Below are 27,397 nucleotides of genomic sequence, written 5' to 3' on the forward strand. Positions count from 1 at the left end.
AATTAAATCCATGCTTTGCCACTTGCTAAGTTATGAAAGCTATACCTTCAGTTACCTTAATTGGAAAATGGGAAAATCTGTATTTATCTCTGAGTATTCTTGTGAGAACAAATTATATACAGCAGAGGTCAGCAAATATTTTCTATAAGGGCAGATAGAAACTATTTTAGTTTTGCAGGTCAGACTGTCTCAATGCTGTCATAGCTACTCAACTCTGCCATTATAGCACAAAAGAGTCATAGACAATACTCAAACAAATAGATGTGGCTGTGTTTCAATACAACTTTATTTACAAAAACAGATGATAGACTAGATTTAGCCCTTTGGCCATAGTTTGCCAACCCCTGATATACAGTATATACAAATACTCACCACAGTTCCTGACACACATGGTATGTTCTCAATAAATGAAATGATGGCTTTTTATATTTTAAAATTAACATTCTTTCTAAATAATAAGTCCTTTAAAGTCAAGATATTTGGATTTTCCATCTTTTACACCCCCTCCCAAACAGCCAAGACTGTGTATTGTATAAGAGAGATATCAAATATATTGAATAAATATTGACATTTTAAAGATCACATTTTATATATTACATTATAGAATCCCCCTTTCTCTCTAATCTTACTACCAAAAAACAAAGTGGACAGCAAGTACCTTTGCAAATGATTTTCACAAGTTTGCAGACTCAGCACTCACCACCACCAAAATTGTATTTCACAATTCTATATACAATTTAGTTCTGTACTGTACATTCCATTCTTAACCTAGTGATTTCGCAGCTTGCTGATAGTTGCAATGTCTTTTGGAAGTAAAGAGGCTGCTCATTTGTAAAAAGTGGCAAAGTCACTGCTTTCACAAAGAATCAGGGAAACTTCCCCTACTTTATTTTTAAGGAATTTAACTTTATTTTTATAATTTTTTTAAGGAAACAGAATATTCCACATAGTGATGCATTTGGTATAAGATGCAGTATTGCGCACAACTTAAGTTGATGTGACCTGATGAAATGGGACATACGTAGAGCATGGTGCTGGGAAGGAGAGTTATAAAAAGCAGCACAGAGTATCAGCTGCTCCAGCTAACCCTCGGGGCCTTGGGTGGCATTTGCTCTAGTAAATACCTGGCATCAGGCACTGCTGAAATAAAACTAGCTCTTTTCCCCCTTCTGTTCTATAAAGCCCTTGCATTCTAGAACCATGAAGAATATAATTTTCGTCAGACTAGATCCAAAGGCAATTCTTCTATCTCTGCTTCCCAGTAGGCTCTGAAATACCCCCCAACAATTGTTTTGGGTTGGGTGGAGTTTGTCCTGTGACAGACTAGTTTCGACCTTTCCTTCATGGTGGGTATTCTATGAAATGAGGGGAAAGCCCCTTGGTGTAAGAGAACTTAAGGAAACATAGCTGTAGGCAGATTTGAACTGCAGGAATCTAATTATTTGTCAGGAAGGGTTTTCAGTGAGCCAGACACCATGCCGGGCCTAGAGATCCAAAGCTGAGAAAAATGTGGTCTCTGCCCTGGAAGGGCTCCAGCCTAACAAGGCAGGCACATATCAGATAATTCAAGTAGCAGGAATAAATAGGAACAAGGGAAAGAAAAGTGGCTCTAACTCTGCAAATGAATTCTGTGACTCAAATATTGTTAGAATTTGGGGGTTGGCACCTACACTCCTGTTTATCTGAGTCACTTGGCCCATCTTAACTAGAGGGTAAGCAGGAATTAGTGCTAATACATGCCCAGCTACAGGTCCAACTCAAGTTTAAAGATCAGTTTCTGATGTCTAAAAGGTGCTGGAAAGTCCTGGCTGACATTCCATTAGGAAAGACTTTCTCTTACCTCTCAGGTTTACAATGCAAATACCCGCAGGAGAGGGAACATGTTGTCCTCAATTCATACTAAACTATAAAGAACTGACACAAAATTTTCTTTCAGATAGTAGGTTTAATGTCTGTGAAGAATAGTGGAACAAGCATGTTGGATGCCTGAGAGGAAAAATCAGATAGGACGAAGAGAGTTAAGAAAGATACAAGGAAGGGATACAACAGAAGCACCAAAGATAAACTAATGAATTGCCTCCATCTGACACATTTTAATAATTACTTCAACATTGGTCCACATTAAAAAAAAATGATGTCCTATGGGTATGCTTCATATTTGAATTTTCTTGAAACCTAAAGCATATGGGTAGAAGTGCTGCATCCAGGAAAAATTCTACACTTTCTTAATTTTGTAGGAGCAGAATTAACTCTGCATGGAGACCAAAGCCCAAGGCTTTGACGGCCAAACAAAACACAGTGAGAACTATGCAGCAACTGACTTTATAACAAGCAAGATCACACTTCCCACAATGTAATATATCTGTTAGTCAGAAAACCAAAGTTTAAAAAAGGAAGTAACAGTAGACCAGAAATCCGTAAGTGTCCTGCAGATGCAAATACCTGGAGTATCTGAGTAAAATTTAAGCAAATACACAGTGATGCAGGACATAGTCTCTGTTGGCAAAAAAGTGTCAAATTTGTTCCTGTCTACTTAACCTCTGATTTCTATTTTTTAATTATTCACTTCCCTGACATGTTTGATCTTACCCTGTTTTGAAGCTTTTTTGTTGCCCCACCCCATTAAGTATTGACCATTCTTGACCAAAGTGTAAACAAGGACACACATCTTGCTTTGTACAGTCTCTTCAGAGACACTCAAATTCTAAATTTATATTACTTAAAAGGCCAAAATCCATAGTGAAAGAAAGAAGTGAGCCTTGAGTATCATACATATTATTGCTCAAATAATATTTACTGAATCAAGTATAGTAAATTGTAGTAGAAGTTAGGACATCATAGCATATGGTGTGCATTATGAAAGACAAAAGGAGAGGGTGAGCATTTTTAAAGAGAAGCAACTGGTCCCAAATGTCCACAATGTCTTTGCTAATATCTATTTTCTTCCCTTCCTTCTCATTGCTTCTGAGAATTTTCTGCCAGAATGCTGACTTTTATAGATGCATAGGATTTTTTTTGAAGGTATTACCTTGCAAAATATCCTTATTTTACTGATAAGGAAGTGACTTCTTTCAAAAGTTAAATGAGTTAAAATAATGGAGCCCATAAATAGGAAAGCTCAGACCAACAATCAAAGCTCTTGACATCTGTTTCAGAGCTATATCATCTCCTACCTCACATTGATCTTCATTTACTCCAATTCCAATTTAAAGACACAAACAAATACAATTCAAAAGACATATGGTTTTGGAACCAATCTTTTGGGGACTCAATTTTCAAAGGACTATTAGAGGAAGGAGGTAAGATTTAAGACGTGGATATAAAGTATCTTCAAATTTCACAAATGACCAAAAAGACTGTTTAAATTCAAGATGCCACAGTTTCGATTTTGTGTTTGTGCTCACTCGTGTTCAATTCTTTGCGATCCCATGGACTGTAGCCCGCGAGGCTCCTCTGTCCATGGGATTTACAGGCAAGAATACTGGAATGGGTTGCCATTTTCTACTCCAGGGGATCTTCCCCACCCAGGATTGAGCCTGAGTCTCTTGTGTCTCCTATATTGGCAGGTGGATTCTTTACCACTGAGCCACCTGGGAAGCCTTTCAAATAGGAAGCTCATTTGATAGTTTTATGTAGCATGTATAGTTTATATAGCTTGCCTGGAGAATTCCATGGACAGAGGAGCCTGGTGGGCTACAGTCCATGGGGTTGCAAAGAGTCAGACATGACTTAGCGACTAAATGACAACACAAAACAAAGTTAAGTAAACTCCTTACCTTCAGGCAACTTGTTGAGAACTTATTCTATTTTTAAAGACCATCAAAGAAGCAGATTTTATATAAGTTACTCTAATATTGTGCATAAATTATTACTTTTAAATTTATTTATTCGTTTTGGCTGTGCTGGGTCTTTGTTGCAGGGCACAGGCAGTTTCTAGCTGCTTGCCATGGGCTCTAGAGCACATGGGCTCAGCGGTTTGGACTGTGGTCTTCTCTAGTGGCAGTGCATGGACTTGGTTGTTCCATGGCATGGGGGATCTTAGTTCCCCAACCAGGGATCGAACTCATGCCCCTGGTATCGGAAGGCAGATTCCTAACCATTGGACCACCAGGGAAGCCTCCAGAAATTCTTCCTTATATACCTTAAATCATATCTGCTACAACTTAAATTAGTCTCATGTTCCTACATTTGTTAACATGATAAACAAATGGCTACCATTTTTATAAGGATGGAGGGATTACATCACTGATTTTGCTTTCATAAATTTTCATCCCCCCAGAGTTAGTGGACATATGTTTGGTCACCAATATTATGTTGCTGGTTTAATTTTACAGTGTGTAAAATCAGCACCAAGAAGTTCTTCATGTTGCAGTTTTCAGTTTGCTGCACAGTTTGAGGCCCCTACTCTGAATTTTGTGATATTGAATGCTATCTTGGTTCCTTCTAATACTATAGTCAACGAGGCTTTTAGAGTCAAATACCCTTGAGCTAGGGTCTCTGGCCTCAGAACTAACTGTGTAACCTAGGTAAAATTTGTTCTCCCTCTGAACCTCTATTTCCTCAGCTTTGAAAAAGAGATGATTTGCTTAAGAGTTTTAGTAGAATACGCTATATGCATCAGTTCAGTTCAGTTCAGTCGCTCAGTCGTGTCCGACTCTTTGCGACCCCATGAATCGCAGCACGCCAGGCCTCCCTATCTATCACCAACTCCCGGAGTTCACCCAGACTCATGTCCATTGAGTCAGTGATGCCATCCAGCCATCTCATCCTCTGTTGTCCCCTTCTCCTCCTGCCCCCAATCCCTCCCAGATAGTCAAAAATGGCATTGCCCTCTGTTCTGGGGCCCTTGGTATTTTCTTGTAATTTCATGATTGTGCTTTCTGTCCCAGTCTGTAAGTCAAAGAGTAAACTGACCAGAATAGAGCCCCACAATTTCTGGACATGACTGTTTGCCTTCACTGTCTTCTTATTTGACTGATCAGGTAGCTGGGGGTCCTATGCTATCTGCCAACTGCATAGAGTTCTCCAAACAATAAATAGTTCTGCGATTGTTCCTCCATAACAGTATTCCACGTCACTCTCATCATCAACTTAATCTGACCTGAAACTTACTCCTTTATGGTGTTAGAGGTGATTTCCTTGTTAATTCCTTTTGATTCGATTCATAAATCCAGGCGTCGAGGATTCAGTGTCCCACCATCCCAATAGTATCTGAGTTGTCATAGAGAACTCTTGGGGACTGACATGCCTTCTCTCTCTCTAATGATAGATTACAGGCAGCAATGAGGGTAGTTGAAGTGTAGATTTCTAGACAAGTATCCAACCGTGCTCCCCAAATAATCCTGTCTAATGACCTGTCTTTATCCACACACATAAAAGGTCAGCTTTTCTAACATCACCTCCTACTCTTGACTCATCCCTATGGCCTGATGCAAGAACTTCAAAGATTCTAACTTCAGCTATAGAATGATTGTTATAGCACAGGGAAAAAAGAATATGCTTTATTTAGATGTCAGAGCTGAAAATGGAATGCACAGCGAACTAAGACCTGCCTAAATGTTACCAGTGGTGATGCTTTGATTATCTTACTCTCAGTTTTGATGAGACACATAAGCCCATATTTTCTATTAGAAGGCAGCTATGCAAAGCTGTGATTTCTTCTCTCTGTGCATATTTGGACCATGTTTATCTTTATATCCTATAATCCAGGCAAAATTACATTCTCATTTTCCAACTCTGTGTCCAAATCCTCATTAGTTTTGTGACTTGACTTATGCAGTAATTAATGACGGTAACATAAGTGCCCACATCGGAATTAAGCAGTGAGGCTTCAGAGAAATGCTGGAAAATGCCATGGAAACCACGATTCCTTTCTTCCTAGAGGCAAGCAAGGTTAGGAGGCTGGGAGGTGCTGGCATGCATATGCGCTGGTGGCTTCAGCAGGAAACTGAGCTAAGTGGCGCGGAGGGGGTGCTTTTGGAGAGTGGGCCTCAAAAGAGGTGCTGCTGCTGCTAAGTCGCTTCAGTCATGTCTGCTCTGTGCAACCCCATAGACAGCAGCCCACCAGGCTCCGCCGTCCCTGGGATTCTCAAGGCAAGAACACTGGAGTGGGTTGCCATTTCCTGCTCCAATGCATGAAAGTGAAAAGTGAAAGTGAAGCCGCTCAGTTGTGTCCGACTCTTAGTGACCCCATGGACTGCAGCCCACCAGGGTCCTCTGTCCATGGGATTTTCCAGGCAAGAGTACTGGAGTGGCAGCTGAGGGTAAAAGCATTAAAGTCTAGAAAGCATGTTCTGTACATGACAGATTCTCCTACAGCACAAGAAACTGCACTCCTGATTGCGTTCAGAAATACACATACACTTAAGGGCATAATACTGGTTCAAACACAACAGAGTAAGGATCTTACCCTTGTTTGAAGGAAAAGAGGAATTATGCAATGAAATACAAGGCAGGCGGCATGACCACGTGTCCTTGACTGTTTACCTGATTGGACTAGCAATAGCAACCAGTAGGTTAGTCTCTTTTTGGAGGTAACTTTCCACTGCATTAATATTCATTAGAGTTTGCTCTGAAGGTGATGGAGCACCTTCAGAACAGAATACCAAGAAGGTAGCTTAGGGCACAGGAGCACCACACTTCCTTCCATCATTTACTGTATCCTCTAGGCTCAAAGACTAACCTCTCTAAGCCCATCAGTTTATCATTCTGAGTCTCACTTTCCTTACTATAAAATGAGATTGAACCAGGGGATTAGATGAAGTCTGAGGCTCTGTCCTAAGTCTATAATAATTTTCAAAATGATCTCCTCCTTCCTAAGCCACAAGATTCCTTTGGGATGAGGAAAAATGAGTGGGTTCTTCATGCTCCTTAGGGCTTGGGAGACAGAAATAGGAGATTCTGAATTGTGAGGCCTATCTCAAACTACTTTTGGATCTTTGAACCTTTTTCTCCCAAACTGAGTATCTAACTTCTGAGGAGAGGAACCTGACTTTGGAGTGGGGTAGGGAAGGTTGGACTACTTGCTGTTTAAGAGGCAGCCTTATATTCAACATATAGTTTGCACAGAGACTAATACTTAATACTAAGCTCCCTACTGAGAAATTTCCCAATCGCAAATTAGATCATGCATACTCTCTGATTCAACCAGCAGGAGTATCCAAGAGATATTATTTTAGAATGTGTTCATGAATTATGGGTTTATATACTTTTAGACAATTATACAAAGATGGTTGACTGAGATAATTATTATCTGGATAAATAGACTGAAGGAAATCACCTAGTAGATTTGAACCAGTAGAGTTCAAGGGCTAGCATGCCATTATTCATCACCTGAATTTTCTTATGACAGGAAACCAAAGGAAATTCAGAGGTCCTGATGAGCCTGCTCAACTTCTGTTGATGTAGGCTTCTGCCTGGTCCATAGTGCTCCTTTTCAAAGGCTTCCTGGATGGCATTAATCCCAAAATAAACACACATAATATCACCATGATGCTCATGAGACACACGAATTACTTTAGTGCATTCTCATAGTACATAACCCAAAGGAAGGACATTCCCATTTTAAAATGGGAAAATATTGTCCAGCCTCAAAAGTCAGCAGGCCCCTATGTTAGCTGCTTGTTAAGAGTCAACTAAGGAACTGTACTTGGTTCCAAAGTGTTATCTAATCAAGAATGGACTATCTTTCCATCTGACCAATACTTCATTCTCTCTCCAACCTTAGCCATGGAGAAACAGTGGCCAACAACTTTCCATCAGTTACTACAACTGAAGTTGTAATGCAGAAAAATGCTAGCAAAGTAACACAATTTTGCTCTCAGCTGTCAGCAGATAAAAGTTACCTTGGTTTTCTTAAAATCACATTGGCAGTTCTTTTTATTTTTTGCCAGAAGTAAAATAATCCCAAATAAAACAGTAAGAGAATTGCTATACAATGCTATTCCCTCTTTTCTCAACTCAGCATCACCATTAAATAGCTGTGAACTCAGACAACAGAGTAACCATGGACAAGTTAGTTCTCATTAATTTAATGTGCAGGTTAATAGCATTTTATCTTCATGAATATTTGGTGTATAAATAAATAGTAGCTGTTAAATGACTGAAATTTAAAACGTAACTAAAATGTGGGCAGAATTGGTTATTTGAATCTTTGATCATCTGAGCTCTTCTTTCTGATGGTGTTCATTGTAGCCCTCTCCTATTCAACACCTTGATAACATTTTCGTTCAGGAAGCATCAAAGCATTTGGAAAAGTTTTAGCTGCAGATTTATCTGTTGCTCTCCAAGTTGAATCCAATCCATATTTGGACTTAATTAACATGGGCCCACCATATGTGTGCAGATTTTCTGAAGGGACAAGGCACAGATGGGAGCAGATATTGTATTTTTGTCCTTCCCAGCTAGTATTGCTGAATGTATATGGGTATTTTCTGTGATGCCTTTATGTTTGGTAAACATAGACCTTCCTCGTCAGCCACTGTTGCCATTCACTCCCTGCAAAACCCAAGGTCAGCATGGAGAAACAGGTCTTAGACTTATTTGGAATTAACTAAAAGGATAGACTCTAATAGCAAAGCTTACTACCAACCTTGGGTTTAGTTTCAATCTTAGATAAAATTGAAGAAATGATTTCTCACCAGGGTCCTGCTGCTGCTGCTGTGTTGCTTCAGTCGTGTCCGACTCTGTGCGACCCCAGAGACGGCAGCCCACCAGGCTCCCCCGTCCCTGGGATTCTCCAGGCAAGAACACTGGAGTGGGTTGCCATTTCCTTCTCCAGTGCATGAAAGTGAAAAGTGAAAGTGAAGTCGCTCAGTCGTATCCGACTCTTAGCGACCCCATGGACTGCAGCCTACCAGGCTCCTCCGTCCATGGGATTTTCCAGGCAAGAGTACTGGAGTGGGGTGCCATTGCCTTCTCCACACCAGTGTCCTAGCCACATGATTTTGAGCCCTGTTATCCATCTAGCTTCATCCCTCCATTTGATACTCTCAGTATCAAAGTCTGCTCTTGGGGATACTGGTAAGGAACCTGAGAATCTATCAACTCACATACACAAAGGAGGAAATGACTAACAGTACTTGAAATACTACTCTCTCCCTAGATTTTCATCTTAGTAGTCAGGGAAGCCTTTAGCCAAATGTCTATTATCCCATTATGAAAGTGTTAGTAGCTCAGTCACGTCTGACTCTTTGCAACCCCATGGACTGGAGCCCACCAGGCTCCTCAGTCCATGGGATTCTCCAGGAAAGAATACTGGAGTGTGTTGCCATTCCCTTCTCCAGCAGATCTTCCCAACCCAGGGATAAAAGTTGGGAGGAGTTTGATCAGGAGCATGCACTGGAATCTTTCCAGAATCCTAATAATTTCCACACCATGACTTTTCAATCTTTACTTATAAAAACAGTCTTACCAGGCAATGCCACATCTGCACCTGCCCGTGGACCAGGGGAAAGGCTTAGGGCTGGAATGAGCAAGACCGTATTTATGCTTTACATGATGCGCAAGGTCAAAGCAGCCATTTAATTACAGAGCTTTCAGAAGATGAGCTTAAAAACTTCATGCCTTACCTCTTAGCCAAACTTGGACTGATTTACTTTTGTTCTCTGTGGACAAGGATCCTTTTGTGGGCACCTTGAGTTTTAACTCAAGATCATCAAATAATTATTGTAAGTCATACTTCCCTGACAGACCCAAAGGACCCTCTAAGGATCTAGATCTGTAAGGTAGGTTATCCACTCTACCCAACCAGTGTAATAAAAGGGAGTAATGAAAAGCCTTTTAGTTGACTGAGTTCAGCTATGTCTGGTTTACATAACCTGGAACATTCTTTAAATGAGAATTTGAAAACAACTTTAAAAAGATGAATAATAAATGCACAACTATTCAAATAGACTCCATAAAAAGAATACATATATGTATACATACACACACATATATATTAATATATTAGTGATATTAAACTATGATCCCTTCAAAGAAACTGTTATTTCAGGTGTCTGATAAGCATGATGCCCAATAAATGCTTGCCAAAAATTGCTGAATGGATATACTAGATTATACCCCAGATGGAGTTCTGTTTAACATGAATCCCTCCTGACTAAAGACATGAAGCTGGTCTCCCTCCATGCTCTGTCTTCATCCCTGACCAGTACCAGGGGTTTTTATAAATCTTTAGTTGGGGATCATCCAGTGAATGTTTCAGCCACCACCCCAACTCTCTTTAAAATTTCTCAATGGCTCTCGGGGATATTAGATTTTCTAGTCAGAGACCAGAGACAGCACTCTGACACACTGCTACTGCCCTGAGTAGAGTTCCACTGCCTACTTTTGCACACTTGTGTGTGCTAAAAAGCATCTGCTTTGGGTTCTTCTCTGCTGCACCTTCCACTCTTCTTAGCAACTACCCCAGTTTTTTCTAGTCACACCTACCATATTCTTGGTTGCCAATGAATTGACCTTGTGTGTTCTGCCTTGACCTTAGCAGCATGCCTCTCCCTGGTCACTGAGGTTCATGACTAACCTCCCTCACTGTCTCACTAGCCCTGATCCAGTCACTTAGAAGTCTTCTTGAGCCTAATTGTCCAGACAAGGTTTTTAGTAGAAAGTCTTATTTTCCAAAGAGAGTGCTAATGCCACTGAAAAAAACAGACCTCTTTATCAATCCCTGCCTATTTCTCTTTCAAAATGTTCTCCTCTTATTCCATCACATGGACAGTTAACTAAAGTCCTCCTTGGGACATGCTGAAGTAGAGCTTCTTAAAATGTGCTCCACAAGATCAGCCCAGCATTAACTGAGCTGTTTCTCAGGAGGGCCTGAGAATCTGCATTCCTACCAAGACCCTTGGATGATACCTACATCGACCAGAGTTTGAAACCAATTGTGCTAAAGAAGACCCTGATCAGCCAACTAGCCTAATGGTATCTTTTAATCCAATGGCCACTCTAACTCCTTTCCTCCATCTCCCCATATGTGTGGGTTGTATAAATGATGCATGTCTAACTTGACTTCTAACTTGCTCCAGGCTAATTTCACTTAAGAAGGACACTCTTGTTTAATACATGATGCATCCTGTCAGATCTCTCTGGCATTAGAATGTCACATGATTCAGAAATTTCCAAGTATACCTGAGAGGAAAGAGTCAACAGACCTACACGACCACACTGTACAGTAAAGCTGTCCTTAACATTTTAGGAGAAAGAGTGAATAGTGTTCTAGGATGTGGTATGACAAAGCCCAACAGGGACAACAAATATAAACCCAGATTGCCAGAAAGTTCTAATTTTAAGAAGCATTATTATTTAAACTTAAGGCTTTCATCACATTCAAGAGTGGAAATTCACCTATAAGAGGAAATTTTTATGCTGATCACCTTCACTTGCAGTTTAGAATCATAGAAATTTTGAGTAGGATGGAGTTGTGGGTAAGGAATGAGGCTCAGAGATATAGTTAGGGTCAAACTGCTCTTTCTCTATAAGCCTGGTCCACCACCCAGGCCCCTGGATCCCCAGTCAATGATGCTTCTACTCGAGGAGGTGGCCAGGGGAGGCTAGAGGAGTTTTTAAAAGGAAAAGTCATGGGAAGCCTGGATAACTGCAGAAAATATGAAGACAACCAAGGTGTCTACAATCTATTCTGCTAGCTCTACAGACAAAAGAAGATGATAAACTAGAAACAGATTTTAAGAAGGAACATTGTAGAGTAGAAAATAATAAACAAACTTTGACATCAATTAAAGTTGGGTTCAAATCTAATTTTGGTTGCTCACTGTTTTTGTGACTTTGTAGAAATGGCATAACCTCTCTGAGCTCCAATGTGCTTATCTCAGAAACAGAGAGAATTCTCTGTGCCTCCTGGGATAGTACTCCACAACTGCAAAATAATGAGAGCACTCGAGCTACAGCAGGTGCTCACAGAATGATTATCAATACTATCGAAATCACTTGAAGTTTTCTTTTTCCTTATTAAGCATTTTAATCCTAAAAGAACATAGGTTCTATACCCTCTGCTATTTCCATGTACCACTGAAGGTTTGCATATGCTACACAGAGTGTGCTATGCATGGTCCCTGAGAGAGGAATGGCAGGAATATACCTGAGACTCTTGCTTTTCCTAAAACACAAAAGCATCCCTTTACTCTTCCTTTCCAAACAAGACAGACTACTATATCAGAATTAACTCTCTTTGAATGTTGGAAATCTTGTCTTTAGGCAAGAAGATCCCTCACGACAATTTGTAATTCCATCTGAAAATTTGTTTTCTCTTCAAATGGCTTTTTCTTCCCTCAAGAATCTTTTACTGGGAATGGTCTTCCACTTACATGGAATTCCTTATGAATGATGAGTAGTTGCTTTACGAGTCAAGGAACCTTCTATCCAACATGAAATTATAAAGTGATTAATATGCATGCTTCTAGCAATATGAGAATAGTCCTGGCCATGGACCCAGCTACCTGATCAAGGCTAGAGGACAGGTGGACATGGCTTTCTGGCTTTCTTTCCACTTGGTTTGCCTTATTTCTAGTTCCCACTAGAAATGCTAGCAACTTACAGAGAGGGGCCAGGCAAGCTTTCTGGCTTCCTTTGCCAGTCTTGGAATCTGGCAACACCCCATGGGCTCTGGAGTGTTTTTATACGTATAATTACAATTACACGTACGTACAATTATAACAATTACATATAATTATGATTTTACACTGTATAATTACGATTATACAGTGGAAGTGACAAATAGATTCAAGGGATTAGATCTGATAGACAGAGTGCCTGAAGAACTATGAACAGAGGTTTGTGACATTGTACAGGAGGGAGTGATCAAAACCATAACCAAGAAAGATAAATGCAAACAGGCAAAAGGGCTGTCTGAGGAGGCCTTACAAATAGCTGTGAAAGGAAGAGAAGTGAAAGGCAAAGGAGAAAAGGAAACATATACCCATCTGAATGCTGAGTTCCAAAGAATAGCAGGAGAGATAAGAAAGCCTTCCTAAGGGATCAATGTATAGAAATAGAGGAAAACAATAGAATGGGAAAGACTAGAGAGCTCTTCAAGGAAATTAGAGCTACCAAGGGAACATTTCATGAAAAGATGGGCACAGTGAAGGACAGAAATTGTGTGGACCTAACAGAAGCAGAAGATATTAAGAAGAGGTGGCAAGAATACACAGAACTATACAAAAGAGATCTTAAAGACCCAGATAACCATGATGGTGTGATCACTCACCTACAGCCAGACATCATGGAATGCAAAGTCAAGTGGGCCTTAGGAAGCATCACAATGAACAAAGCTAGTGGAGGTGATGGAATTCCAGCTGAGCTATTGCAAATCCTAAAAGATGATACTGTTAAAGTGCTGCACTCAATATGCCAGCAAATTTGGAAAACTCAGCAGTGGCCACAGGACTGGAACAGGTCAGTTTTCATTCCAATCCCAAAGAAAGGCATGCCAAAGAATGTTCAAACCACCACACAATTGCACTCATCTCACACGCTAGTAAAGCAATGCTCAAAATTCTCCAAGCTAGGCTTCAACAGTAAGTGAACCAAGAACTCCCAGATGTTCAAGCTGGGTTTAGAAAAGGTAGAGGAACCAGAGATCAAATTGCCAACATCTGTTGGATCATACAAAAAGCAAGAGAATTCCAGAAAAAAAAAATCTGCTTCATTGACTATGCTGAAGCCTTTGACTTTACAAAGTCAAAGTTTGTTGACTTCACAACAAACTATGGAAAGTTCTTCAACAGATAGGAATACCAGACCGTCTTACCTGCCTCCTGAGAGGCAGAAGGGGATGACAGAGGATGAGATGGTTGGATGGCATCACCGACTCAATGGATATGAGTTCAGCAAGCTCCAAGAGATGGTGAAGGACAGGGAAGCCTGACTTGCTGCAGTCCATGGGGTGGCAAAGAATCAGACATGACTGAGCGACTGAATGACATGGGCTCTGATGACCCTCCTCTTCTAAATCCTTTGTGTTTTCCCATTTCTGCTGAATAAAAGCCTTACATTCTCCCACAGAGCTTGAGGATGCTGATTCATTCATTCAACAAATGTTTACTGACTACCTACTCTGTTCAAGGCATTATTTTAGATAGTAAAAAGGGAAACTTGTAGCCTTTGTGGTTATTGCATAAGGGAAGAACCTTGCATAGGAGAGAAATAAGTAAATTTTAACATTCATTTGATTTAAAAAACTGTAATATTAACGTGGTTTACAATGTCTGCATCTATCAGGCATTTAAACTTTAAGTAAGATATAAACGTAAGCTAGTATGATGAGCAAGGTGAACTAAACAGGAAAGTAGTAAGGAATGGAATGGGGGAAGCTGATTTCCTGTGCTTCGTCTTATCCTTTTGCTTTTAAAATAGAAATGTTCGCTCAGCCTTCTCACTCTGTATAAAGAAGCAGGGTCTCTATAAGGGAACTTTATTCTTTCTCTTGGGCAAACAGGAGCATGGGTGCTCTGAATACCTGAATGTCTTCACAATAACAAAGGGAGATGTGTTATAATGCTTCAGTAAATGAGTTCTTTAAGAAAAATCAAATGGGTTGGGAAGATCCGCCGGAGAAGGGATAGGCTACCCACTCCAGTATTCTTGGGTTTCCCTGATGGCTAAGCTGTAAAAGAATCTGCCTGAAATGTGGGAGACCTGGGTTTGATCCCTGGGTTGGGAAGATCCCCTGGAGAAGGGAATGGCTACCCATTACAGTATTCTGGCCTGGAGAATTCCATGGACTGCATACTCCATGCTGTTGCAAAGAGTCAGACATGACTGAGTGACTTTCACTTTCACCTAAAAAAGATGGAGAGCCAGAGTAAAGGAGATAAAAGATTAGTCACATTTTGGTATATGTTGTATGTGTCAGTCTTATCTGGTGCAATTTCTACATCTCTTGGGCTTCCCTGAAAACTCAGTGGGTAAATAATCTGCCTGCAATGCAGGAGACCCCAGTTCTATTCCTGGGTTGGGAAGATCCCCTGGAGAAGGGATAGGCTACCCACTCCAGTATTCTTGGGCTTCCCTTGTAGCTCAGCTGGTAAAGAATCCACCTGAAATGTGGGATACCTGGGTTCAATACCTAAGTTGGGAAGATCCGCTGGAGAAGGGAAAGGTTACCCACTCCAGTATTCTGGCCTGGAGAATTCCATGGATGGTATAGTCCATGGGGTCGCAAATAGTTGGACACGACTGAGTGACTTTCACTTCACTCTGTATCTCTGTACAAAATAATATCAAGCTCACTTTTCTCCTAAACCCAAGTTTTTAAATTTAAAGATAGCTTTTAAAAATCAGTAGTGGTTACTTTGGAGGGTTCTTGACAGAAGAGAGCTCAAGGGAGTGTTCTGCAGTGATGGGAATATTCTAAGTCTGGATCTCGGTGCTTGTTAAACAGGTAGGTATAGATATAAAAAAGGTATCATGCTGTAACTTATGATTTGTGTATTTTTACTGTGTTTAACATATACTTCAGTGAAAAAGGAAAAAAATCTAAGTAAAACGCAAGTCTGTTTTAGGCCTGCAGATGTGTGGTAAACTAGACATCATAAATTATAGGCTCTGTGGTCCATGAAAGAACTGATTAGATCTTTCCAATCGCTTCCCATTTGCTCAGATGATGACATGATTTAGCAGTGTGGGGAGCTGTGAACTTGCCTCCTTGTTATTGACACCCATTGGGCTCCCATACAAAACCTATCTAGAAAGGGAAATAGGAAAACAAATAAGGAAGGAGGCAAATACACACACAGTTCTCCGCTGAGACTGAGATTCAGAGAGTTTCAAGCTCTTCGGGAATTTCACTCAGTGGGGCTTTTCCATGGTGTTAATAGTTTTGACCCCAAGAACTCTGGAGGATTGTTACATCTGCCACAAAGCCAGAAATATCATGTCTGAAACTTTTTTCCCTAAATAAATGTGAAAAGTTCATAAAAGAATCCAATTAAGCAAACCTATGATTAAGAATATTAAAATTGGGTCACTTCCAATAGCAAACAAAATACCACTGAATTCCTTGTTGCATGTTTTTTTTTTTTTTTAATTTTATATTTTATTTTTTTTAATTTTTAAAATTTTTGTATTTTATTTTTAAACTTTACAATATTGTATTAGTTTGGCCAAATATCGAAATGAATCCGCCACAGGTGTTGCATGTTTTAAAACTATTCATTTCTGCTATTATTAGTTTTTAATTTCTCAAAAGTAAACTTTTCAAAATCATAATGAAATCTCCAGGTTTTCTGGTTTTGATTCAATTAAACTATGCACATGTCCTCTGATTATTTTTATATGATGGACATATTTTTGTTTGATGAAAATATTTCCTCTGTAAAAAATGAAAAAAATAGATTCTTACTGTTAATAACAATTTTAAACTCACAGATCCTTTTGAAATTCCCCTCCCTTAACAAAGTGTCAAATTTTTTTAAATTTCTGATTACTAGAGATTTTCATTTTGATTCTTTTATTCTTCCTTTTGTTAAAGACTTCATGGCATTGATCTCAATAAAATAAAACCTCAAAAAAAAACAAAGTCTTTATGCTAGGAAGAAATTTAAATATATTTAACTATATTTATATTGATATCTGTAAATGAACTCTACAACTGACAAAAATCATTTTTCTTGTCTAAAATGTTATTTTAACTTGGATATTTAGAACTCAAAACTATTGCTTTTCCTTTAGAAACATGGTATTTGTGTTCTCAGAATAGCTCACAGAGGTAGGTTATTTATCTAGCAATGAAGGTGAAATACTGTATGTTTGTGGCAAAATTTTAACAATAATAATATAATTATAGTAATAAGACATTACTGAATACAACATAATTTAATAATTTCACCTTTCAGCTATTGTTTGAAGGCATGCTTAATAACATAAAATTGATCATCTTCAAATAGCCTATACTTGTCAATATAAATAACACAGAATGAATAAAGAGCTAAAAAAATAGTATGAATCATCCCACAAACCAAAAATAACTACTCTTAATATAGTGCTGTGTTCACTTCTAATATTGAAAACATTTTCGCATGATTGGGAGTACACTGTACTGTTTTTGTATCTTGCTTTTCCCTGTCATTGTTGTATTGTAATGATTTTGAAGATTGTCAGCATGGATTCTTTGTCTAATCTCACCTCAAATCCCAAATCTTTTCTTTCTTTAAAATAACTGGGCCACTCTTTTATTATTATTATTATTTTGCTTTGGATTGAATAGGTATAACACAAAGCTGAGAAAGGAAAGAAAAGGGAATCAGGAAGGGAGAGCATGACAAAAGGAAGAGTTCAGGTAGCAGTCCAAGAGTCAGAGGGGTCTATGGATAGAAAAGATATTTGAGAGAAAACGAATAGAAACTTGAAACAGTGAACTTCAGAATAACATGGATTCTAGCATTAGAGCTAAATGGCAATAAGCATCATGTGATTCTACCCCATCATTTGATAGTGAAGTGAAAGTCACTCAGTTGTGTCCAATTCTTTGTGAACCCATGGCCTATACAATCCATGGAATTTTCTAGGCTAGAATATTGGAGTGGGTAGCCGTTCCCTTCTCCAGGGGATCTTCCCAACCCAGGGATCAAACCCAGGTCTCCTGCATTGCAGGTGGATTCTTAAGGATGCATGTTTATTGAGTTTAATGTCTTGCTTTGGGGACAGAGACAGTTGGAGGCAGTTCTTGAAAGGGAACACAGATATGCTGATTCTCAACCTTAATTTCGTTCTTTAATCTCTGAGGTATGAAAAAACTGAAGAGCAAGAGGTGTGCAGCATTTCCTTGAGGACTAAGAAGGGAAATAGTGGAAAAGAGATGGTGAATTAATCAATATCCTGATAAAAGACTTGATCAGAGGTGGCTGGAGCCTGGAAAGTTAAGGCAAGGGAAACACAGTAGTCCCTCAAGGACGCAGAGAAGTGAAGACCATGTACAAGCTACGGTCCTCAAATGGCATTTTCGATCCGGAATTACCTGCTCCAGATTTGTGAAAATTCTAGAACGAATGCTACAATATACAATTGACCTGTCCATGTAGTTAGCAAATGAAAAGATAGTGAAGTATTTGCCCATTTGATGGAAGGAGAGCCAATACTTGCCACAACCAATTATGCTTATTACATCATTTTTTGTCCTTGAAGCAAAGCCCACCTGTCCAACTTCAAAGCATGATAAACTTTACAGCTTTTGGACATCAGTGTGCATAAGAGCCCACTTTCCTGTTACATTATTTCTCAATGTTCTTCTTTATTTATTTAATTACCTAAATTATGTATGTATTTATTTATGTAACTTTAAAGTTTTAGTATTGTAATTGGGGTATAGCCGATTAACAATGTGGTGGTAGTTCCAGGTGAACAGCAACGGGACTCAGCCATACACATACATTTAGCCATTCTCTCCCCAAACCCCTCCCATCCAGGCTGGCACATAATATTGAGCAGAATTCTGTGTGCTATATAATAGGTCTTTGTTGGTTATCCAGTTTTAATACAGCAGTGTGTACATGACCTTCACAAAATCCCTAACTATCCCTTCCCCCCAGAAACCTCTTCTTGATTCTAGAATAAACTTGAGACCAGTGCTGCTGGGGAGGTGACAGTCAGAGACTGGAAGATGGGAAATGGAGAGTAAGAGGTTACAGCAAAATTCTATAGTATTTTAAAAATTTACCAATGACTACTGCTCATTTGAAAATTAGAAAACATTGTCCTGAGTGACAGCTGAGATTTCATCATCTTATCAGTGTCACTCCACTTAATACCAAATATATTTTTGGTTTGCTTTTCAAGAATCAGATCTCACAAATTAAAAACTTGTTTTCAATTTTCTTTTCTTTGCTAAGGCTCACCTTGACCTTATCCTGTCCCATGGACTTGAAGAATTTTCCAATGGATGTCCAGACTTGTACAATGCAGCTGGAGAGTTGTAAGTCATTACTACTTAAATAACCACCTGCTTGCTTTAAGCCATGACCTGGTTCTTTTCAGTGTGTCATTAAAGAGAAAAAAACCCATAAGAGTCAATCTATACCTATTTAACAACTCCCGAGGTCCTAAGGGAAGGACAAGGAAAAGTGTGTGTGCATGACTTATACCCAAGAGCACAAAGACCATTTTTCAAAGTAAAAAGCCAAATAACTTGACCTTCCTCAAAAAACAAGCCTTATTTAGTAAGCTTTTCTTTGAAATGAAAATGTCTCCTGGGAAAATTAAGATTATTAGTCATTTAACCTCTATAATGAATCACTCTAGTCAGAAAATTGTATTTCCTTCTATCTTGTGCTTGTATAGACCTTCACTCCAAAGGAATTTTAGAAGGAAGGGATAATTGATTTGAGGACAAGATACAGGGGACTTAGTTCAGTTCAGTCGCTCAGTTGTGTCCAACTCTTTGCGACCCCATGAATCGCAGCACGCCAGGCCTCCCTGTCCATCACCAACTCCCGGAGTTCACACAGACTCACGTCCATCGAGTCAGTGATGCCATCCAGCCATCTCACCCTCTGGCGTCCCCTTCTCCTCCTGCCCCCAGTCCCTCCCAGCATCAGAGTCTTTTCAATGAGTCAACTCTTTGCATGAGGCGGCCAAAGTACTGGAGTTTCAGCTTTAGCATCATTCCATCCAAAGAAATCTCAGGGCTGATCTCCTTCAGAATGGACTGGTTGGATCTCCTTGCAGTCCAAGGGACTCTCAAGAGTCTTCTCCAATACCACAGTTCAAAAGCATCAATTCTACGGCACTCAGCCTTCTTCACAGTCCAACTCTCACATCCATACATGACCACAGGAAAAACCATAGCCTTGACTAGATGGACCTTACTCCAAGGAGTAAGCGTCTTTTAATTTCAGGGCTGCAGTCACCATCTGTAGTGATTTTGGAGCCCCCAAAAAATAAAGTCTGACACTGTTTCCACTGTTTCCCCATCTATTTCCCATGAAGTGATGGGACCAGATGCCATGATCTTTGTTTTCTGAATGTTGAGCTTTAAGCCAACTTTTTCACTCTCCTCTTTCACTTTCATCAAGAGGATTTTGAGTTCCTCTTCACTTTCTGTCATAACCTCTGTCATGAGGTTATCGATATTTCTCCTGGCAATCTTGATTCCAGCTTGTTCTTCTTCCAGTGCAGCGTTTCTCATGATGTACTCTGCATATAAGTTAAATAAGCAGGGTGACAATATACAGCCTTGATGTATTCCTTTCCAGATTTGGAACCAGTCTGTTGTTCCATGTCCAGTTCTAACTGTTGCTTCCTGACCTACATATAGGTTTCTCAAGAGGCAGGTCAGGTGCTCTGGTATTCCCATCTCCTTCAGAATTTTCCACAGTTTATTGTGATCCACACAGCCAAAGGCTTTGGCATAGTCAATAAAACAGAAATAGATATTTTCCTGGAACTCTCTTGCTTTTTCGATGATCCAATGGATGTTGGCAATTTGATCTCTGGTTCCTTTGCCTTTTCTAAAACCAGCTTGAACATCTGGAAGTTCACGGTTCACATACTGCTGAAGCCTAGCTTGGAGAATTTTGAGAATTACTTCACTAGCGTGTGAGATGAGTGCAATTGTGTGGTAGTTTGAGCATTCTTTGGCACTGCCTTTGTTTGGGATTGGAATGAAAACTGACCTTTTCCAGTCCTGTGGCCACTGCTGAGTTTTCCAGATTTGCTGGCATATTGAGTGCACCAATTTCACAGCATCATCTTTCAGGATTTGAAATAGCTCAACTGGAATTCCAGTGGCCTTAGAGGAGGATGTAAAAATGAGGGGCATTGAGATGACATGGAATAAGGGGATCTCCCTTAGATGGGAACTGGACATACAAAGAGAAGGTGAAGGAAATAGAGAAATGCTACTACTTTGTGCCCTTTATGTCCTGGCTCTGATGCCACTGAAATCTCTAACATGTGCCATAAGTTGCTGATGCCTCCAAGGTAACGGAATTTTCAGTCAGCAGACATGAAATTTTTTTCTGGCTTGCTCTGTCAGTTGCTCTGTTTGTAAATGCAGAGAATAGTAAGTGCTACTGACCTACAGGGATGTTAGGAGATTTAATGAGGCAGGGGCAAGAAAATACTTTTAACTTCTTGGTTTAGAAAAATAATAAATGTAAAAAGACACATCAACTATTATTTAAAAAGAGGCGGTGACAGGGATTTCTTCTGATCATTTAAAATCATTGTAGATTTCCCTTGAAACTTTCTACAAAAATAAACAAAATAATGACACATCTTTGTTTGAAGAGGATGTCAGGGATAAAATGAGAATTTCTGATTTACAATAGGCTTTATGTATTTATTTTTCCCCTTTGCCCCTTCTCTTCAGAAGATAGTTAAGAAAAACTTTTTCTTATGTAATGATTCCTTCTTTGTGCCTTCTCTACTGCTCCAAAGTCTCCCCTGCCTCAACTTAATACTCAGTTTTTCTATAAAGTAGCAACCATAGCTATCATCTGAGGTTCCTCCAAGGCTTAGTCATGTCCGACTCTTTGTGACCCCATGGTCTATACAGTCCATGGAATTCTCCAGGCCAGAATACTGGAATGGGTAGCCATTCCTTTCTCCAGGGGATCTTCCCAACCCAGGGATCGTACCCAGGTCTCCCACATTGCAGGCAGATTCTTTAACAGCTGAGCTACTAGGGAAGCCCCCTTCAAGGCTTAAAAACTCCAATTAGTAAATATGCTTGGTGCTTGCAGGATCTAGAAGTAATGAAATCAAAGAAGCAGTGATGTGTTTACCACTAACTTTGACTGTGAAGGATGGGAAGTGTCCTTTACTTTTCTACCCTCATATTATACCCTTCTTCCCCACATTTTTCCCTCTTCTATTTGACCCCAAGCTGCAGCTTCCAAGTGGCTGACAAGGACTATTACTGTAGCGGTCAGCAAGAAAAGGGTGCTTGGCAAGCCTCTAGTATTTGGTGGAGATATCCAAGAAGTCCTCATACAGTACTGATGTGGAAGAGATAGGGTTGACCACTCTCTTTGTGGACCATCAATGCTTGTACAAAGCCCTCTTTGTGACTCCTTGCTTGTTTTTAACTTCTGGCTTTGAATGGAAAAGGTGGTCCAAAGAAAGAGGAAAGTAGATTCCAATTAATTTTGCAATTGATTTCTGAGTAGCTTTGGTGAGTCATTACCTTTCAGGAAACAAGAATAAGAATCTATAACCTTAATAAACACGCTGAGGTTACTGGCTAGCCAAAACCTCACATAATAACCCTTGTCTGCCTCACTCTCCTTTTAGAGTTTATATCACACATAAAGGAAGAGGAGAGAGAACTGATGCTTGAAAAAAGAGTAGCCTTCATTTCCAGGGTGCAAAAAGATCCAGGAGTACCTGACATAACAACCTAGTTAGCAGGAGCTTGGAGACTAAGAGCTGACTTTGGTTTACTAAACTGATAATAATCTTTGAATGGTTCAAGAGTCATGTAACAATATGACTATATAACAGAGAATCTGTTTTACTTCATATTCAGCATTGTGATGAGTAGGCCCCTTTAGCAAGAAACTAGCACAAATGAATATGCTTAATTTGCATATTCTACAACTTTCTCTTAGGTTACCTACCTACAGCCTTTCCCATTTGCTAAAGTAATTGAGGATTGACCATAAGGACTTGAACATAAATTTTCTGAAAACAAAGGTAATAGACCCAAAGAGAGGAGCCAAGTTTGTAATGCAAATATTTTAAGCAGGGCTGTGATGAACCCATGGAGAAGGAAATGGCAACCCACTCCAGTATTCTTGCCTGGAGAATCCCAGGGATGGCGGAGCCTGGTGGGATGCTGTCTATGGGGTCGCAGAGTTGGACACAACTGAAGCGACTTAGTAGCAGTGATGAATCCAACCTCATTTTTTTAAAAATGCTTTTCATTTCTCATACTGAGACTGGTGCCATGAACTGCACTGTTTTATTGGATAACCACAGACACAGCTCTTTCAAGTAAAGACAATCTTCAAAGCATTTCTGTTTGTTTACTAGTTTGTTCTTCAGAAGATTTAGTGGATAAAGAAGGCAGAGGAAAAATGGACTTTATAGATTCCATTCTCTCATTATACAGAAAAAAATCCTTCAGAAATAGCTTGTTATCTTCCATTTCTTTGGTTCCAATGACATGTAGTTGTCATGATGATCACAGCTCTTTTATTAAAAAATGCTCTTGAATTGACCGATCATGTCTGCTTTAGATGACCCCCTTGATTGTTTCTTTACCTGGCTAGGCTTTCAAGCTTTCTTGGAAAGATGCATTCAATTTTTCACTATGATTTGTTTGCTCCAGTTGGGTATACAATGAATGACCTGATATTTGAGTGGTTAAGTGATGGTCCAGTTCAAGTTGCTGAAGGATTGACCCTGCCTCAATTTATTTTGAAAGAAGAGAAGGAACTTGGCTATTGCACAAAGCATTACAACACTGGTAAGTTTCCTTTCAGCTGCTAAACTCAAATGGGCTCCATCTGCAGCTTGGCTTATATATCATATCACCCTATTTTCTGCATATTGATCAAGAAAGTGGAGCTACAAAGAACTGCCCTGGGCTTGGCTCAAAATCCCTTCAACCCATAAGATGCCTATACCCCTTGGAATGGGTCAGAGAGCACGACAGGTAATTTTTCCAAAAGAGAGGGCGAAGAAAAGAGACTTGGGAATCTTGTGCTATTCTCTTGCTGACCATCTACTATCAAATGACTTTGAGGAAGGATGTATGATACCTTGTAAGTGGTACAGGAAATGTATAAATTTTGGCCCATTCCCAGCATCCACTCTTGACATTGGCTCCTCAGATCAATTTGCACTTTCAGGACTTCTGTGGGCCAGTGGTTAAGAATTCACTTGCAATGCAGGGGTCAAGGGTTCGGTCCCTGGTCGGGGAACTAAGATCCCACATGCTGTGGAGCACCTAAGCCTGCGTGCCACAACTACTGAGCCTGTGTGCTCTGGAACCCGTGTGCCACAACTAGAGAGACCATGCACCACAACAAAAGATCCCACATGACACAGCGAAGATCCTGCTTGCCACAATTAAGACCTGAGGCAGCCAAATAAATTAATAAATCAATTTTAAATTTGTACTCTGCCTTAGTGGAAGAGAGAAATTATAGGTCTTTGCAAACCCAGAAATACAGCTGTTGTACTCTCCAGTCCTAAACAGCGTGCATGAAAATCAGTTGGTGGGAAGTCAGCTGGCTCTAAAAGTCATGCATTATCACTAGCGCTGACAGACACATGGTGCAAGGGGAGAGTCTGAGGTAGTAGCAACAAGTGGGCATCTGTTGTTACCAGGAAGATTATGCCCGCCCAGTAAAGTCGACGGCTTTTCCTGTGAATGTCCTAGTCTTTCATATCACACAAGCTGATCAAGGAGAAGCAATTGAGACATGATGGTTTGTTCAGTGACTGCTCAGGGAGTCACTGCTGAGTAAATGGTCCATGAACATTTGTTCTAGAAGTCAACAATGCTTTCTATGAAATAACGAAAATCTGATTCTAAGGTCTTCTTCCTGAGCAAGAAGAACCCAACCCTATCTCTTTTCATTTGTGTGGGCTAAGCCAAAATTATCTCTGGGCTTCTAATGCCAAGCCAATTAAAAAGGAAGGGAAGTGGTAAGGGGCAGGAACATCTGTCTCTTAATAGTGTGCTAAAAGTTGTAATGTCTGTACATGTACTCTATTTTAGAGGCAATGCAACACTGTAAACAGATTCTAGGTATATTCTAAATGTCCTCAAGTAATTACACAGGAGATTATGAAATTTTTACAATGATCAGATTAAATTCACAGCTTCTAAAAATGTCTATTTTTCTCTTGCTATTGCTAACATGAAGATAGATATACAATTATCCAAATCCTTTAGGAGCCTCACATGAACTTCACTGCTTAGGAAGGCATGGTTTCAACTATTTCATATTATATGTTATGTATTAAATGCCATATAGTGTATGGTACACATATACACTGTAGGTTACATATTGTATGCTCTGTATTACATGCCATAATTCCCACAAAACGTGAATAGTCTCTTTCCACTGAACAGTCTAGAAAATTCTGAAGCTCTGTCTAAACAACCACACTGCAAGAAGAACAGATTTGAAAACTAAATATGCCATATGGTTTTGAGCCAGTGACTCTTTAGATCACTCATTCTCACACTGTCATTTTCATTACTGGTTGAGTTGGAAAAGAGTTGAATTGGATATGTAGGGTCAGTGTTTTGTGCAATCTTTCAAATCCATCTTTAATATTCTTTTTTAATAAAAATAAAGTGGGAGGCTGGAATGGGAAAGATGATTTCAAATTGGCTTTTAAATCATCATTTCCTGTTTCCAGGAAAGTTTACCTGCATCGAGGTTAAGTTTCACCTGGAACGTCAGATGGGATATTATTTGATCCAGATGTACATCCCCAGTTTGTTGATAGTCATTTTGTCCTGGGTCTCTTTTTGGATAAACATGGATGCGGCCCCTGCCAGAGTTGCACTGGGCATAACGACAGTCTTAACAATGACCACCCAGAGTTCAGGCTCCAGGGCATCTCTGCCAAAGGTAAGAAATCTCCTCACTTGACAAGTGACCTGAGAAGTTTGTCAAAGGTCTTACGGGCTGGAGAATTCTGTGAAGACAGAAATGTTTGCTCCCGTGCGGCACTGCTGGAGCTGCAAATGCAGTAAGAGAATGGAAAGCTGAGTTTGAGAGCATTAGAGTTCTTAGAACAAGGGGGGATCTTTGCAATCAGATTAATTAGGGGAAAGGGGATTCAGGGTTGAGAGAGAAGAGGAATGAGTGGAGGCAGAAACATGGCTCAGGAATTCTCAGAAGCCCGTGAGTACTTTTGACCCCATGTTGTTTACGAGGCATGAAGCTTGCAGGAATTGGAGTAAGATTGATACAACTTATGTTGTATTGTCAAGTATTTATTGGGGAGGCTATTGTGATTCATATACTCAGTGAAGTCATTTACTGTAATAAAAGATTGAATTTGTTCTTGTTTAGTCACTGAGTTGCGTCCGACTCTTGTGAACCCACGGACTGTAATTAAGCTACTGCAAATTTACACAGAAAAGCCATATGCAATGAGTGTACATAGGAAATGAATGTGCAGTATTAGGGTGCAGCAAATCAGATATCTGTTTGTTCGCTATGCCTTAATTTACCTTAATGGCTAATAACATTACTATTTTGAGTAACATAACAGAGTAACATAATAGAGAATAACAGTGGAGTCACTGAAGATGGTAAAAATTCTGGCAACTGTGGCAGGTTTACAAAGAAGTATGGAGTGGATATTAGGGGCAAAAAGACATTTTGAAGTACCTCGAATAATAAATCATAATGGTTGCATAATCTATTTTTATGTAAGAGTGGCCGTCTGCACTTGTAAATATTTCTCAGGAAAATAATGATAAACATCCTGCTTGTGAAATGCCTCAGCACCTCAGAATGTTCCTATGTATATTTGCCCCTTTCGCTGAGTACATTGAGTCATTAGCCTCAATTTTCCAGGACTGTGAGTTCAATTTAGTATTCAGTATACACTGTCTCATACTGGTTTAGCAGTTACTACAAAATCCAGTTCCAGAAAGTAACTGAGATGTAATCCTCTATCTTTGCTGGCTTGGGCTTATGTTTAGTTGTGCTGCAACTGACACGATAAGAAATGTTATATCATGTTCCACATTATCGCCTGTGTTGGAAGATAAGATGACATATGGAAGAGTTCTGTGGCTTTAATGGAGTTTGGTTGAATAGTGGGAAAATAGTTATACTAATTTTTCAAGTTTCATGCCTCCAAAGATAAATACTAGATAATGTATGCTAATAGAGAAAGGAATAGATCTGTCTCTCATACTTTTTTACTTTATAGGATAACAAATAGTACAAAACACTTATGTCATATTTCTACTGGAATACAGATGTCAGAAATGGTAACAGCTTTTTTTTTCAGCTACATAATCACATATCAGTACTGCCTAACAGAAATTTTAATCCACTCTGTGCCTCCTCCCAAACAGGTTCATTTGTTTATTTCCCATTATTTATTAGTTACTGCCATCACTGTATGCCATGCCATTTAACCTTAGGACACACAAATATATCACACAATTTAATAGATAGTTAAAGTATTGGTGGTACACTGCAAACAGATAATGTCAAAACAAGATATTTAGCCTCCAACAACTCACTGATACAAAAAGAATAGTCATTTATTTCAAAATGGGAGCTTGCGATTTTATAAATTTGTTATTCATTCTTATTAGCCATTGTGACTACATCACGGTCAAAACTATTGCTAAAAAGGAGATTAATCAAGATGGTAGAGTAGGAGGACGTGGAAGTCATGATGTATTCATTTGCCATGAATACATCAAAAATATATTTGCATGTGGAACAATATTCAT

At 39.5% G+C, this 27,397-nt stretch overlaps 1 protein-coding gene across 1 annotated transcript in view; it reads left to right on the plus strand.

Moving 5' to 3' along the window:
* The window catches only part of GLRA2 (glycine receptor alpha 2), a 204,901-nt gene that overhangs the window by 53,787 nt on the left and 123,717 nt on the right, over positions 1-27,397 (plus strand). The window contains exons 5-7 of the mRNA XM_006067107.4: positions 18,840-18,922; positions 23,282-23,419; positions 25,330-25,544. Of these exons, the coding sequence (XP_006067169.1) occupies positions 18,840-18,922; positions 23,282-23,419; positions 25,330-25,544 (436 nt within the window). The remainder of the gene's footprint in view (positions 1-18,839; positions 18,923-23,281; positions 23,420-25,329; positions 25,545-27,397) is intronic.

Source organism: Bubalus bubalis, chromosome X (genome assembly GCF_019923935.1).
Source record: "Bubalus bubalis isolate 160015118507 breed Murrah chromosome X, NDDB_SH_1, whole genome shotgun sequence".
Classification (NCBI taxonomy): domain Eukaryota; kingdom Metazoa; phylum Chordata; class Mammalia; order Artiodactyla; family Bovidae; genus Bubalus; species Bubalus bubalis.